Here is a 17,732-nt window from a genome sequence, read left to right on the forward strand (position 1 = left end):
TTTGATGTTCTCATTGAAGTAACTCTAATAGCTTTTTTTCCCTTATATCAGTAGCGACAATTGTATTTATTATTATTGGTGGAGATTTTTATTTGTTTTTAGTTTAGTGTTTTTTATTTTTATCTTGGGCTGGGGACGCCTAGTTTACATACAGGCGAAAAATCCGCGTTGTTTTAGTCTTTCTTCTCTTTTCTGTATACTGGCCGCAGTCTCGTTTGATATTTTTTGTTGAGTTTTATCTCTCTTTGTTGTTTGTAGAAATTATGCCTAAAACACAAGCCAGGACCTAACCAAAGACTAGATCAGGTAAAAACATATATTAATTAAAGTACGGTTATACGCAAAGAACAGGATTAAATTTACCAATAAATTTAGATTTTCTTATTTGCTTCCTGTTTTGAAAAACTATCTCTTATTACCCGATATTTTATATATCGGCTTGCCAGAAAGCATTGTGAAATATAATGATGACAAAATATAACGAAATATAACCCTATCAAAAAGGCAAAACAGTAAAAGTATTATATCACTTAAACTTATGCTGGAGCCTTTTCACGCTGGAATGAAACGTTTGACGTTCTGCTCAGTCCACGAAATATCGGACATAAAACATCGAAAAATCGGATCCAAATATCCGTTAGTCATTAGCAGGGTGTACCACCTTAGCATCTCGTCTTCTGAATACACACAGAGCGTATAGCCACAAAACGGCACATCTTTAGACCTATAAATGAAATAACCAATAACAAGCAATTAATAGACCTGTAAATAATTTGTAACCTACTGAACTTGTTTTGGTATGAAGTAGAAGAGCTGGCAATTTATTCTTTTTTTGAAAAGAAAAAACGAGCTGAGACACAAGTTGAGAGGACTAACCAATAACAATGATTAGTCATAATGCTCGTATAACCTTTGGTATATCTTTCAGACAACTGAAATAAACTCCTAACATTAAAAAAATAAATATAAATCGACAAACAACAAATTTCGGGCTTCTAAGAAATATTTCTAGCATTGTTATATCCACTAACATGGATAAAACCATACAGATTGTTTCTTATAAACTCTCAATGTGTTTAAATGTTCTATGCGATAACCTGTTTCTAAGTTTTATTAATAATCACTCCCTTACAATTAGTTTGAAGACAATACTTATTAATGCTGTTCCAACCAGCGGGCGTCTTGGGGGGGGGGCAGTTCCTCCGTGTTCCATAGCAATTTTCTTCCCTGCCCTTCACTCTATCGGGCATTAGGCTCTCACAAAAATCACCAAAAAAGTAAGCTAAAGCTTTTGGGTCTCATTAATTAGGCATCATGCAGTCTTTCTTCGCTTACAACGGTTGGCAGCCTGGGCCTTCGACCATTGTAAATAACAACCCCAGTTCTTTAATCCTCTCATGCTTGTTACCACAACATCAAATGTTTATTTTTGCAGTTTTAGGTTTTGTTTTTGTTTTTCCTGAGTTACAGTTTTAAAATTCATAAGATTTAGGCCCATTCACATGATTCCAAACTATACATCAGAAAATTTCATGGGTCTACACTGGATTATTTAGCAAAATATTCAGTAAATATAAAGACAGACACTTTATGAATAGAATGATATACCCTCTTTTACATACAAATAAAAGTAAGTATGCAGGTAGCGCGAGAAATCAAACAGGTTGTGGTATCAAACTGTCAGTAAGGAGCTACTCGACTCAATAGTAACCGACACTCAAAAAGTATCGGAGCTTTGGTAACAATTAGTACATCAAAGATTTGGCTTCTTACGCTGATTCAAAATACATAAAATTCATTGAGCTTAGTGTAACCATCAGACGTAACCATCAGAAGCTATGGACCTGAGAAAAGTTGAAAGGTTTTCAAAAACGGGGGTATCTTCGAAAAGTCAAGTGATCCTAGCGAGAAGTATACTATTCGGTTCAGCATATTAGAGAACCCTACTGTTGAGATTTAATCCCCCTATCCATCGAAACACGGAATTATATATTTTTTTCATAATTAAGATCGCGGGTACGTGTTTCTTTATTATTTTTTTTCCGATGGGGATCGTATCAAACCAATGGTCCTCAGAGTTCGGGAAAGAGCCTTTTCAATTTTAAATTAAAAGATCTAGCACCCTTTCTAAGTGACAAAATAGAGTGAAGGGCAACTATTCCCTCCCCTGTGCCCTTTTTCCCTCTAAAGACATCTGATCAAAATTTTTAGATGTGCATTTTGTTCAGCATAGTAGAAAGGTCTAATAATTATGCTTCTGGGGATGACATGACTCCCCAAAGCCTCTGGAGAAAGGATTGAAGAATATGCAATTTGTTCATTTTTTACATGTAGTATTTTTTTATTTGAAAATATACTTGTATTTTCTGGCGGAAATCTTCTGCGTGTAAGGAGTGAGGATAATCCATGGGGATGAAATCTAATGGGGTAATTTCCCAGCGGAAATGTTCACTGGGGAACCTGCCAGAATTCGTTTTAACCTTTGATTTTGCTCCTTACTTTCGGCTGAGAAAACTTGTTTTTTATTTAAGTACTTACAGAGAAATATTGGCATCAAAATTTCTCATAAAGAACAGAATCGGACAAAAAGTTTAATCGAGGCATTTAATTATCAATAATTTACTGTTTCTTTACCACTCACCTTTTTAGACTTTCTTTGACTGGTAAGATGGTTATACAATGAGGAGTAGCTGTTTTTCTTTTTGCCTCATGGCCAATAAAGTACTGGACACCATCCAAATTCCATTCATGCAGAAGTGTGTTCGATTTCTAAAAAAAAAAAAAAAGATTATCTTGTCTCCTTTAACGAGCGTTAATTGTGTATGTAAGTAGTTACCTATTAAGGCTTCGCATGAGGCCCATAGGGGGTTTATCTGGAGCCACAAGAAGTCACCAGCCCCTTAAGCCGTTTTCCCAAGATTTGTTTCTTCAAGCCATTTTACAAGACCTTCGTCCAGTGGGGAACCTCGGCATATAAAATATGATCTTAGTACCGCTTCAAAAACTTATAAGGTTTCCGGGAGTCCTGTCAAACCCTCAGAGCATTGCTCAAGACGTTAGTCTATTGTTTATTCGGTCTAAATGTTTACTTATGTGAATTCAAACAACCTTGTCAATGACATAGTTTTGCTTCCAAAAACTTTTTAACCAGACGGCAATGGGATTTGAGGGTCAACGTCATTTGTCTATGTAGGGCTTAAGCAAAACTTGTTGTATTTCCAAGAACCATTATAACCCAAGCACATGGGTTTCCCCAGCGCCATTACCGGGCTACCTCAAGAGTGTTTACATTTAAGCTTCACACATAGGTGGCTGTTACTTTTCAAAACGTATAATACAGCATATGCTATTGCTTACATATTGAAATTCATGACGGTTAAAACCTAATTAAAAGTAAGTTAGTGGAAATGGGATTTGGCAGGCTGGTACATTGTTTGCACTTTACACTTCACGCAAAGGAGGTTGTTAAGTTATAGTTTAGCAGGTGTTACTTTTTAATTATCCAAAGTTAAATGTAGATGAGGTAGATTTTTGCTAGGCATAAAACATTTTTCTTCAAGATATTTTTTCAAGCTGTTTCAAGACGTTTTTCAAAATTTGTTTCTTCAAGATATTTTTCTTAAGATGTTTTTTCAAGACATTTTTCAAGACATTTTTTCTACAAATTTGTTTCTTCAAGATGTTTTATTTTTAAGACGCTTCAAAATGTTTTTCAAGACATTTTCCTACTAGTTCTTTTCTTCAAGATGTTTTTCAAGACGTTTCAAGACATTTTTACAAGATTCTTTTCTTCAAGAACTTTTTCTTCAAGGCACTTATCTTCAAGATGTTTTTTCAACACGCTTCAAGAAAATTTTTTGAAAAAGTTTTCTCCGACGTTTTCTATAAGACATACTTCAAGAGGTTTTCTCAAGATTTTTTACCTCAGGACATTCTCAGGACATGCAACGGTTTTGAGCAGACTGGCTTTTTCCGTTATCGGGCTTGCGCAAGAGTTTATTGATGTGTAGGATTTTACGTCCCATGGCACAAAAGTCTCATGGATACAAGTGATCAGGTAGATTTTCCCGTTACTTAGCTTACGCAAGAGTTTGTTGATCCTCTTACCGGGTAGCTCTTTGTTTCTCCAGAGTATAATATTTTTTCAAAGCCTTAGATAATAAGAGTTCACAACAATAACATTGTGAATATAGATTTTTGTTTGTAGAAAATATATTTCATTACTCGATATGGGTGGTTTTACTCTATTGGAACTTGAAAGTACTAGTGGTAATGAAATGAAACCAAAAGTTCCCATAGGATCAGAATATGGTATGCCTTCTTATGTGGATGCGACCCTGTCTTTGTCTCTTCGATTCACTGAATTTTACAGTTATATTTAGAACAGTCTTGAACAAGTGCACCTTATGACTACAGATAAAAAAGACTATTAGACCTATTACTACAGGTGTACATAGACTACAAGATTCTATAATAAAACTGTCAAATGTATTTTGGACAGGGATTCGAATCAGTATATGAGAAAAGAGTAAGATAGCCATATTGTTGTTCCATTTTTGAAAATAAACATGTTATGAAATCAAAAAGTTTTCTTTTTTCTTGCTAAGTATTTTAGTGGGTTACCAGGCTCCCCAACATCAAGACACACACGCAGGAATAGATAAGAAGAATCTGGAAGGGATGAGGAGAAAAATGCTGAACGAAATGCAGTGGACAAGAATTGAGAGAATCACAGTTTTAGCTTGGCAAAGTAAGAGACTATTAGAAGAAAGGGAACCCTAACGGCCCAAAGAAAGCTAAAAAACACAATGAAGCTCTTGGAAAAAGACCTATAGTATACTAAAACGGATTCACGAAGAGCAAAATAAAAGCTTGAGAAAAGCAGAGCCTCACTACAGGAATTCTTGACATTCTTTGAGAAATAACAGAGAAGATTCGACAGCAACCCTGAGCCTCCTCGGTTCAACCTTCAGAGAGTGCCATATCTCTTTCAAGGGGGTCTCTAATGTCAATAAGTTTCATCCTAGCGAAATTTGTCCCATAAGAATCATTTAGTTTGAGATTTTTTTAGATGGAACTTGCGATCTTCCATGCCAGCCAAGAGCCGCACTCGATCAAACCTTCCGAGGGCTCCCTGTCTCCCTCTAGGGGCCCCAGTATCAAAAGATCTCCTGCTAGTGAACGATTTAAAAGTAATGGATATTAGAAACTTTTTTCGGCTAAAACCTAACAAGAGTTAAAATGATGGACATCAGAGACATTTTTGGGGGTTAGTACTAAACAAGAGCATTCAACACTTTAAAAATTTTCAGATGGGTTTTGATAAAACTAAGCAGTTTTGGCCTCAGGTGGCTTGGTGGTGCAGTGAGTTTTTAGTAGTAGTTGCACCTTCGTGTTTTTTGTTTGCAGGCCATTCATACAATACCTATAACACTTTAAATATTTTCATTATCAAACGTTACTGTTTCGGCCGAAGATGGCTTGATGATGCAGTGATTTGTTAGTGATTTGAATTTTGCAGTGATTTGAATGGTGCACATTAAATTTTTCAATAAGAGTTAAATTGCAAGCGAAAATCTCTTACAGTGCTAGCTATTAGGCCTTTGTAGCAATAGTGTTTTCGTCCTTTTTTGCAATCCATTCACAGAATATTTTAAGCTTTTTCAGGTATTTTCTTGATAAAACGTTGCATTGTTTGCCTCAGGTGGCTTGATAATGCAGTGAATTGTTAGTAGGAGTTTTTTTCATGTTTTTTATAGCAAGCCGTTCATATAATACCTTAAACACTTTAGACATTTTCATGATGAAAAGTAGCTGTGTCGACCTCAGATGGCTTGATGATGCAGTGTGGCCTTAGTAGTAGTAGTAATAGTGTTAGCAGATTATACGGTTTTTGAATGTTGCCCTTCAAATTCTTCTATAAGAGTTCTATTGTAAGCAAAAATCTCTTACACTGTTAGCTATCAAGCTGTCGTAGTAATTGTGTGTTTTAGTTCTTTTTGTTGTTTTTTTTGAAGCTACTCATATAATGCTTCAAACATTTTCAGATATGTTCTTGGTACAACGATACAGTTTTGGCCTCAGATGGCTTGATGATGCAGTGAGCTGTTTGGAGTGATTGTATTTAAATTTTTAATACACTAACTGCAAATACACACGCAGTTAGAAGACTTGCGACACCGAGCATGTGAGCAAGTCAAAAATGAAAATGAAGAGCAAATACACACGTGGTTAGAAGACATGCGACACCGAACATGTGACCGAGTCAATGAAAATCAACCTTGACAGCGAGAATCAAAACGTGTCAAAATTTAAAATGATTGCAATGATGATTGGGTTCGGGATTTTGACATGGATAACGTCATCAATGTCTACCATACCTATTAAAATCAAAAACCTGGATTAGATAAATCATTGGAAGAAAAAGGATTTTTATCCCACCACCTGAATTATTAAAAGATACAAAGGTTCGGCGATGTTACTTTCATTATGACAAAAGACAGGCCAAAGCAAAAGTTAAAGGTCCAGTAAAAAAAAAAAAACATAATTTTACAAAGGCACTACTTCTAATTTAAGGTCCATTTGGGCGTCATGACATCAATAAAAGGCTCAAATTGGCTGCATTTAGAAGACAAGCTACGGTGACAATCCATATATAGTTAGTTTCACCGTTCATGTTTTTTTTTAATATGTCCAGTGTCTCTTAAACAGGTGGATTTCTTGGAACAGCCCCTCAGAGAGGTGGTTCCGGGTAGGTGTGCAGTACCAACCAAAGCAAATTTTTCAAGTTTTTTTTTCTTATGCGTTTCTCCCAACAATTCATCAAAACAGCGGTTGCTGGTCCTGTCCCCCTTCCTTCTTCCCTATGTTGGCAGTGCGCAATAAAATGAAACCTTGCCATTCTTTTAAGGAACAGAGCCTTAAGTACTGTATAGGCTTTATATATAAAACTATTTTTATTGTTCAGATACAAGTGTATACCACTTACTTTTTGATCTTTGTGGATTTGAATTCTACCATCATTGACAACTACTGATAAAAACTTGTAGTCCTTTGATTTTCTGTCAGCAAATTGGACAACTTCTATTTCTGGTCTATTGTTTATCTAGAAAAAAACGGGAGAAAAATCAATATTTGGTTTCATCCCATGCATCACTTTAAATACTCAGCGAGTAAAACAGACGAGCTAAGAAGGTTGCCACGACAAGGTTACTCGAGCCATCAACAAGACATATGATTAAAGAAGTTAGAGTTGCCACCTTGCCAATAGGTGTCAATGTTTTACAATTGTTTTCTTGTGTTGGGTAAGCATACAGTATTTTTCTTTCTTTTTTGCTTTATACGACAAGCAGCTTTTTATGACTAAATTGAACTGAAAAAAAAAGAAAAAAAAAAAAAAAACTAGAAAAAAAGTAATGAAACCTAATGAATTGAATTTCATAAATTTTTAGCTACTCAGTAAGCCACACATAACTATATCTATGTTCAATGCAGGAAGTATATCTAGGCCTTGCTAGTCAAATTTGTGTTGCAGAAACATGCATGTTTGCATAAAAACACATCTGTGTTGCTCTAGAATAACTGAAAATTAAAAAATCTGGAGTTCGCTGAAACACCTATACATAGAGATTAGAACTAAACGTCAAGAAGCATGGAAGATGAAAATTTCAGCCATTTAAAACTTGATATTAGCAACCTAATCTTCTATCAATCTTGCTATCTGTATAATCTAGTGCTTACCCCCTCCCACATCCTTGGTGCAATACCTTGCCATAAATTGAACCAATTAGAACATCTTTATTGATTTTAGTTACTTGTTTAAAAAGCAATGAGTAATTTATTTTTCCGGACAAAATCCAAACTTTCACTTAGTTATTGCAACAGCTGTTTTTAAGGATCATCACTAACCAAAGGACAGCTAAAAACCCTTTAAAATCCCTTTAAATTAGCAATCCTTTACAAATACATTCTAGTAGAAATGGGACGTATTACAATTTTTAAAGGCAAATTTAATATTTAAAGACATACTATTTTCCAACCACCACCAGGGTAAGGGTCCTAAATTATGCAAAACAGTCTGTCTTACAACATTTGCCTTATAAATAAATTTTAGTCAACATGTTGAACAATGCATACCTTGTTGAAATCAGTATTCAACACTGATTTTCGTCTAAAAAATATAAAAGGAAAAGAATATGCTTATTCACTACAATTAAATGAAGAAAATAAGTTTTTTTAACTGAAAGTAAGGAGCGACATTAAAACTTAAAACAAACAGAAATTACTCCGTATATTAAAGGGGCTTTTCCCTACTCAGCACCCCGCTCTTTACGCTAAAGTTTGATTCTTTCTCTCAACTTTACCTTTTAAAACAGTAAAAAACTTTAGTGTAAAGAGTGGGGTGTTGAGGAGGGAAAATTCCCTTTTTGTAACTTGCATCCCCTTCCCTTAGACTGTGAGGGAGTAAGTCGCCCCCAAACACATTGTTATTAGGATTTGTGACTATGCTGAAAAAATGGCTATCTCAAAATTTTGATTCGTTGACTTTGGGGAAAAAATTAGCGTGGGAGGGGGCCTAGGTGCCCTCCATTTTTTCGGTCACTTAAAAAGGGCACTAGAACTTTTAATTTCCGTTAGAATGAGCCCTCTATTGACATTCTAGCACCACTGGGTCAATACAATCACCCCTGGGAAAAAAGAAAAAAAAGGAGAAAACAATCAACACACACCCGTGATCGGTCTTCTGGCAAAAAATACGAAGTTTCACATTTTTGTAGATAGGAGCTTGAAAATTCTACAGCATTGTTCTCTGATATGCTGAATGCGATGGTGTGATTTTCGTTAAGATTATACGACTTTTAGGGGGTGTTTCCCCTGTTTTCCAAAATAAGGCAAATATTATCAGGCTCGTAACTTTTGATGGGTAAGCTTAAACTTGATGAAACTTATATATCTAAAATCATCATAAAAATCCGATTCTTTTGATGTGTCTATTACTATCAAAATTCCGTTTTTTAGAGTTTTGTTTAGTATTGAGCCAGGTTGCTCCTTACTATAGTTTGATGTTTGATAGTTTTAAACGAACTGTTTGATAGTTTTAAACTAGTCAACACTTTCATATATAAAGGTCTGAAAAACATAAAATAATTATTTAAAATGGCTATTAAGAATATTGCTCAATAAAATATGGCATCTTTCCGTAGATTAAAAAAAAAGTTTTTTCAACTGAAAGTAAGGATTGACATTAAACTTAAAGCGAACAGAAATTATTCCATATATGAAACGGGTTGTTCCCGTCATCAGCGCCCTGCTCTTTACGCTAAAGTTTGACTCTTTCTCACAACGCTACTTTTTAAAACAATAAAAAACTTTAGCGTTAAGAGACAGCCCTTTTATATACGGAATAATTTTATTCGTTTTAAGTTTTAATATCGCTCCTTACTTTCAATTGAAAAAAACTTGTTTTTTTCTTATTTGATTTCTGAGCGTTTTGAATTAATGCGTGTTTTGATTTTGACTCACCGTACATGGATAATTTGCATATTTTTTTTTTTTTTTGGCAAGATGGCTTTCTCATAGTTTTGGTAGGACGATTTTGATAAGAAAACGCGAGGGGGAGGAGGCCTAGTTGCCCTCCAGTTTTGAGTTACTTAAAAAGGCAACTAGAACTTTTCATTCGTTTACGAACGTTTTTATCTGTAATAGATATACGTAACTTACGAATTAACCTACGAAACGAACTTCTATATTTGTATATTTTTATTTCGTATATGAGGCGGTTTGCCACCGTCTCAATACCTTGCTCTTTACACTAAAGCCTAAATTTTGTCCCAATTCTATAAGAATGGGCCCTGAATCACAAAGGCCATAGAATAAATAGTTGAAATTACTAAGAATACTTTAGCGTAAAGAGCAAAGTATTGAGGAGGAGACGATCCCCCTTTCTACGTAATAATATTCTGTTTGTCTTAAGTTTTAGTGCTGCTCCTTACCTCAAGTTGAAAAAACTTTTATTTATTTGTTTATTTTCTCTTTGTTTTTTTAAATAATACTAGAAAATCCTGCGCCCTTTCATGGATTCGTTTCCCTCATAATAAATTCCTCCATGTAAAGATCCTCCCACGTAAACTCCTCCCTCAGACCCCCCCCAACGCGAAAACACCCCCTGAAAACGTCTGTACACTTCCTTATAACCATTACTATTTGTAAAAATAGCGACTAAGACCACACTGCCTTTCCATAACAAAAAAATAAAAAGTTGAAACAATAGGGAAAATCTTTTCAAGACAGTGGAAATCAATTGTGTGAATATTTCGGTCCTATGCCCAAGGGCCGTCTTCAGCACAATACGAGAAAGAGAGAGAGATAGAGAGAGAGAAAAAAATATGCATATATAAATAACTTACATTAAAATGTGAGAATTAAAATTAATAATACTTTCTTTTATTAAAACAGTCATAGCATTTTTATTTCAACTAAATTCAGCCAGGACTGACAAAAAGAATGAAGTGAGATGATAAATTCATTCAAACAAAACATAACAAAGTGATTAAATGCAATTTCTCAGAGCCAACCTTGCATTTTTAGCAGCCTGTCTTAAAGGCCTTTTTGTAACTGGTTCAGTACTATTATAAATCGGTTTAGTAAAATATTTTGTTAGATCATTTTCAATTAAATTTCAGTATAAAGAATTTAGTGAGTACTCCTGTAAGTCCCTGTTCAAAGAAATATTATTATTTATTTTGAGACTAATTTTGATTGATTCCCGAACCACCTGTCCTAATCATTACTGATGAGTGAAGATTATTCAAACAGTATCATGTGGGAGGGATTATTAAATATATGCCAACCTAAAGCAGAATCGAAGGAGTTGTTGGGACTATTTGAAATTAATGCCTTGTCTATGTCTTTTTATGCTGTTGTAGCCGTTTTTTTCGATGCTGATGGGTCCTGCCAACATAGTAATTTCCACAGTCACAAGGTATTCGATAGACCCCTGTTTGGCGTGTAACTGGGGTCTTATCTTTACCGGAATTTAAGAAATTAATGATTTTAAAATTATTAGTAAAAACTGCATAAAGATTATTTTTTGTGCAAATATTTTTTATTTTTGTTATGATTTTCGGGATATACGGAAGATAGACAATATTTGAGGGCTTATCAGTAGCCTCACATTGTGAAATATCTTCTTCGATTTTACAAGAATGTCTTTTTTTTCTATCGTTAATTATCTTATTGACAAAATGAATGGGGTTTTATAAAACAGAATTGTTTTATGTTGGTTTTCGATAGATAGTAAAATCAAGTCTATCAGCATCACGAATACTTAACACATCTAAAAATGGTAGTTTATTTTCAATTTCAATTTCTAGGGTGAACTGCAAATTTCGGTCATAAGTGTTAAGATGATCTAAGAAGCCCCGAAGTTCAGTTTCCCCATAATTCCAAAGTGAAATTACGTCATCCATATAACGACCCCAATAGACGTGTCTTCAAAATAAAAATTTAATGCCCAATTTTCAAGGTCCTCGACATAAATATTTGCCAGTAGCCCGGATAAAGGTGCCCCCATGGGTACCCCATTCTTTTGGGTGACCCGTGGTTGAAACCATGGGTAACCCGTCGCTGAAACCTCGATTAAGTGGTAATTTTCTTCTATTTTGTTTTTTAATAATTCCTCAGAATTAGTCACATCTGTATTTGTATACATGGAAACAATGTCAAAACTACTAACTATTGTGTTTTCTGAAATACTTCTGTTACTAAGTGTTTTAACTAAATCTGCCGAATTACGAATATAAGAATTTTGGGAATACAATAAAGGTTTGAAAACTGTGTATTTATATATACATATGTTTTTTTTCTCTCTCTCTTTCTCGTATTGTGCTGAAGACGGCCCTTGGACATAGAACCGAAATATTCACAGAATTGATTTCCACTGTCTTGAAAAGATTTTCCCTATTGTTTCAACTTTGTATTTATTTATTACTATATGTAAATAATGGTCAAAGTTTGTAACTTTCAGCCCCTACTCCGGGGACTGTGAGGGATTAAGTTATCCCCAAAGACATAGATATTCGGTTTTTCGACTATGATGAACAAAATGGCTATCTCAAATTTTGATCCGGTGACTTCGGGAATAAAATGAACGTGGGAGGGGGCCTACGTGACCTCCAATTTTTCGGTCAATTATAAACGGCACCAGAACTTTTAATTTTCCCTAAAATACACCCTCTCGCGACATTTTAGGACCACTGGGTCGATACGATTACCCCTGGAAAAAAACAACGACAAAAAAAGAAATAAACACGCATCCGTGATCTGTCTTCTAGCCAAACATACAAAATTCCACATTTTTGTAGATAGGAGCTTGAAACTTCTACAATAAAGTTCTCTGATACGCTGAATCTGATAATGTAATTTCCGTTAAGATTGTATGACTTTTAGGGGGTGTTTTCCCCTATTTTCTAAAATAAGGCAAATTTTCTCAGGCTCGTAACTTTTGATGAGTAAGACTAAACTTGATCGAACTTATATATTTCGAATCAGCATAAAAATATGATTCTTTTGATGTAACTATTGGTATTAAAATTCCGTTTTTTTTCGTACATACAGTTCGTTACCACGAACTGTTTTATGATTAGAGAATATTTATTCCCTATAAAATCTTTAAGCTGTCTAAAATCAAACCCAAGAAGTGTAAGTCTAAAATCAAGGATAAAAAAAACTATCAAAAATAGCAACAAGAATACATCGAAACTGTGTAGTGCTACTTAAAGGCCAACACATTTAGATAAAAAGAAATGTCAAGCAACAAAATCCCTAGTTAAAACGATGACGAACAAAATGCCGCCCAAAGAAATTGCGACATCTTTCCATGCCAAAGTGAAATGAATGTGCTTGAAGTAAAAGTCTATTGCCACTATATTCAGTTAGTATAGCAATTATTTTCTATGATGTCAAAGTAGGGATAAAGAATCTAGTAATGAAAGTCGAACTGTAGGTATTTTAGTCCAAACTCATTAGTAGGATAATGTCGTCTCTTTTTCAAGGAGGTCTAATGAACTTGATTTTAAACGTTTTCATGAGTAATGAAGGAAGATTGAAAATAATTTTTAGCTCCTTTTTGAATTATCTTAATTTTAGCTGTCTTATCTTTACTGAGCCATGGATACCAATAGAAGAAGTGCTTTCAAGTGAGGTTCGAACGCAAGAGAAGTAAATAGTTCTTGAACTTGTCATTTGAACAGTGAATTCTTTAAGTTGAAAAAAAAAATTCCAAAAGCTGACAAATTTAACAATTATCGATAGAGGAGGTTTAAAGTTAAGGTCATCATTCAACCTTTTGCATTAGTCGCAAATCACTTGTATGAGTTTAAGAAGAGAAAATGTCCTAACTTCTTTACTATTCGAAGTAAGTTTCACTTACTCAAGACCATATTTTGAAGTTATTAGGTATCATAGGCTTTGCTGCTGAGACTATGGGTTTTAAGATGAAACTATTACTAAAGCTAAGGGTATTTATGGATGTAGGTATATTTTATTGCCCATAAAAAGCAAAACCGACAATGTGGAATACAAGGACAAAGAAATGAAACAAAAAGAAAGAAAGAAAAAAAAATTCTCAAATACATTAAGCAAAAAAATAATTAACCCGCTTCAAAAAGGAAAAAATGCAAAAGAAAGTCATATTCAGAAATGAAATTCAAAGTTCTGACGCATTGAGCTTCGGTAAGACTATTAATTTGAGACGGTTTATCAATAAGGTCATATAAAAAATTCATTAAATTGAATGTTATCCATCAAAAGCGATGAGCATGAGAATATATGCCCAACTTTCAAATAATGGGAAAAACCCCTCAAAATAAAGCGATTTTACTGAAAATCACACCATTAAATTCAGTAAATCAGAAAAAACCTTACCGTAGAGGTTTCAAGCTCTTATTTAAAAAAGTGCTGATTTTTTTTTTCTTGTCAGAAGACACATCACAAGAGTGTGTTTAATTGTATTTTTTTTTTTCAGGGACATCGCGTCGAGCCAATAGTTCTAGAAGATCGGGAGATGGCTCCATAGAACAGAAATCAGAAGTTTTTGTGCCATTTTAAGTGGCCAAATAGATTAGAGGGCAACCAACCCCCTCCCACACTTTATTATCCCCCAAAGACATCTGATCAAGATTTGGATTTGATTAGACATAGTTAGAAGGTCCAATAGCTATGCCTTTGCAGATAAAATGACCCCCCAGAGTGCCCGGGGAAAGACCTGTAAGTGGCACAATTTGCTTATTGTTGACATGTATATTTGTTGTTGGGAAACATGCTGATTTTTTTTAGGTAGGGGGTACTTCTGATGGGGAGATTTTCTGAGGGAAGAATTTCCTGTGTGAAGGAAAGTTTCCAAGAGAATTTTACAAGGGGAAAAAAGTGGATTTCCTGGTACGATTTAAAAAACGTTCAGAACAAAAAACAAGTTTTTCAACTTAAAGTAAGCTGCAACATTAAAGCTTATAACAAACAAGGTTTGCTCCATTTATGGGGAACCACCTCTTCCTCAAATCTCCTTTTAACTTTAAGGTTCGACATTTGTCACTATTTTTCTTAGAAAGGCTACCAAAACACACGGGCTGCTGAATTTGAATGAGAAGTATTTTTAAAATATTTTTAAAGTAGTGAAAAGAGCGAGAGTGGAGAATTAACGGGTTTGAGCCAAATATACTACTGAAAAACCTTGCCTTTAAAATGCCTTTTTACTTTCTATATATGTGCTTGGGGTAAAAATATTTTTGATTATTTTAGCGGAAATAGGTACGAAAACCAAATTATCTATTATTGGCAATAAATACTTGGACCAAATTTATTAAGAACAATGAAATAGAGGTGCTCCTAAATAAATATATAAAAGTAATACGAATTTCAAGAAAATACATTTGATATATTTTCAAATTGAACTTGAATAAATATGAAGAGGCTCAATCATATAAACCATATACATTAATGAAAAATGTACTTTCATACAAAAAGAAACATACCCAAGAAGCAATCCTCTTCAAGAATCCATCTGTCCTTAGAATTAGCTTATTGTCTTTTCCGTCTTCTGCATCCCATTCTGCCCATCGTAAAACAGCAGGCAAAACTAGTTCATCGGGATGGAACGGACGAACCAAATTATCTTTTAGTATTGATTCAACCAGCATACAAGAACCATTATAGTCTAACTTGTTTCTAGCCTGAATCTCTTTAACAAGGTCCAAAGCAATGGTAGTAGGAGTTATCTGCATGAATAAGTCGCATTTAATAATATGTAGTTTACATGGGGGAGAGTGTTGTACCTTTGACCATTTAAAAAAAAAATGGTTTTACGACAACTGTATTTCAATCTGAAATGATTTGTTATATTCATGACAAGCTTTAGTTCTTGATGCATACAAATAATTTCTGGAAGCTATATTGCATTAATTTTTTCAAAATACATATAGGTCACAAAAATATATGTTAACTGGTCAGAGGTGCAACATAGGTCATGTACCTTTGATTACTCTATGTTGTACCTTCGACCAATTTCAAAAATAAGTACAAAAACTAAAAGGAACATGTTTACTACTAGTTTTTTTTTTTAGCAAGTATTAACCATTCTAAAGTAAATTTTAACAAATCAATTTTGAATCGCAGATGTTCCATTTGACGAGCAGTCCTACAGGTTTTCACTGGAACTTGAAGTTTCAATAAAATATCTGAATTCGTCAATATGACACTCCTTTTGATCAGTCCTTACAAATTTAAAAGAGTTTGTATCATCTAGTTTTCACACTGCCATTGCCAGCCAATTTTTGCCAGCCAGCCTTTTCTGGAGTGTCGGTCAATGTTCATGGCTTGGCTCTCTGCCTCCCTTCGGTGACTTTTTTCCTGGGCCCTGCCTATGGATGAGGTATAATCATCTCTGGTGAAATGATTTCGTTGGCATTTTCGGATGAAAAATAAGTGGCTTCCAAGGTTTCCTCACCATACCAATTCAAACTTTCAGCGACAGGAAGTGGTGTGTCTGTTACAGTTGGAGATGAAGATTCCTCTTCTATGAAAATATTTTCATTCAGTGACGCTAATCCAGCTACCTTAAAGTCATTTAGAATTTTATTCTGGCAGAAGGGCTTTGGACCTTCTGCCCGAATGGGCAGAATGGGACGCAGAAGACGGGATACGCAAATCTAACTAAAGAAGCAACATCATATATTGTGATAGGCTTACCAGAATTACTATGTGTCAACATCCAATCATTTGATGCCACGTTATAAAGGATTTAAAAGGTCTAAAAACAGACCTGTCTAGTGGCTGCATTTTGTGACTGGTGCGGGGATAAAATGTTAATAAATGTATCCCACAAGATTTTGTTAAAGGGATCGCTGGCATGGTCACATGACTATCGTGGTTGTCCATCAGAAGAACCACTGATGTAGCAGCTGTTGGCTTACGTGCTTAATGGAGTGTTTCGTAAACTCCAGGAATAATTTTTCATTGCACCACCCTAACTGATTTGCTGCTCCAAAGGCACCTAGTGGTGCACCTATCAGCATAAAATCTTAAAATTGACACTGATGAGTAAGATTGACACTGATGAGTAAAACTAAACTTGATGGAACTTATATATTTCGAATCAGCATAAAAATATAATTCTTTTGAAGTAACTATTGGTATTAAAATTCCGTCTTCGTTTTCGTACATACAGTTCGTTACCAGGAACTGTTTTATGATTAGAGAATATTTATACCCTATAAAATTTTTAAGCAGTCTAAAATCAAGCCCAAGAAGGGTAAGTCTAAAATCAAGGATAAAAAATATAAAGAAAACGATAAAAAATAGCAACAAGAATACATCGAAACTGTGTAGTGCTACTTAAAGGCCAACACATTTAGATACAAAGAAATGTCAAGCAACAAAATCCCTAGTTAAAACGACGACAAACAAAATGCCGATCAAAGAAATTGTGACATCTTTCCATGCCAAAGTGAAATGAATGTGGCTGCATTTTGTGACTGGTGTGGAGATAAAATGTTAATAAATGTATCCCAGAAGATTTTGTTAAAGTGATCGCTGGCATGGTCACAGACTCTCGTGGTTGTCCATCAGAAGAATCACTGACGTAGCAGCTGTTGGCTTACGTGCTTAATAGAGTGTTTCGTAAACTCCAGGAATAATTTTTCATTGCACCACCCTAACTGATTTGCTGCTCCAAAGGCGCCTAGTGGTGCACCTATGAGCATAAAATCTTAAAATTGACACTGGAAAATATTAACATTGGTGGAATGCTTACGCTAACAACATATCTGGCGTCTATCATCGTAATATTATTGCCTCTTTCACCAGATGTAATGCTTCCAATTTGTTTTACCCCCCTCAGGTGACAATATCGTGAGTGGTACGTGAAACGTTAACAACCCGTCTCATCAGCATTCCAAATATCAGAAAGCTGAAAATCTTAGCGGTTCAAAACGTTCTTGTAATTATTAAAGACAAGTTTCACAGTTTCTTTGTTGAAAGCTGTTGACCTGGTGAGACTAGTTGGCTTTGGTTTTCTTAATAAAAGTTCTTCGGAGAATTTTTCCCTGACATCCCTTAACTATTTTCTATCAGCCATTTATTGTCATTCCTTGATTGGGGGTAATTTTTATTATTGGCAACCGCATACTGGTAAGCTAATTGCCTGACAATTTTCAAAGAAATTCCATACTACATCATGG

General features: G+C 34.7%; 1 protein-coding gene across 1 annotated transcript in view; it reads right to left on the minus strand.

The window, feature by feature from the left end:
- Window positions 1-304: 304 nt before the first annotated feature.
- Window positions 305-17,732, minus strand: part of LOC136034266 (uncharacterized) — a 40,902-nt gene continuing 23,474 nt past the window's right edge. Inside the window, exons 4-7 of the mRNA XM_065715409.1 lie at window positions 15,030-15,272; window positions 6,989-7,105; window positions 2,642-2,769; window positions 305-724 (exon numbers count right to left, since the gene is read on the minus strand). Of these exons, the coding sequence (XP_065571481.1) occupies window positions 553-724; window positions 2,642-2,769; window positions 6,989-7,105; window positions 15,030-15,272 (660 nt within the window). The 3' untranslated portion in view covers window positions 305-552. The remainder of the gene's footprint in view (window positions 725-2,641; window positions 2,770-6,988; window positions 7,106-15,029; window positions 15,273-17,732) is intronic.

This window comes from Artemia franciscana, chromosome 2 (genome assembly GCF_032884065.1).
Source record: "Artemia franciscana chromosome 2, ASM3288406v1, whole genome shotgun sequence".
In the NCBI taxonomy this organism is placed as follows: Eukaryota; Metazoa; Arthropoda; class Branchiopoda; order Anostraca; family Artemiidae; genus Artemia; species Artemia franciscana.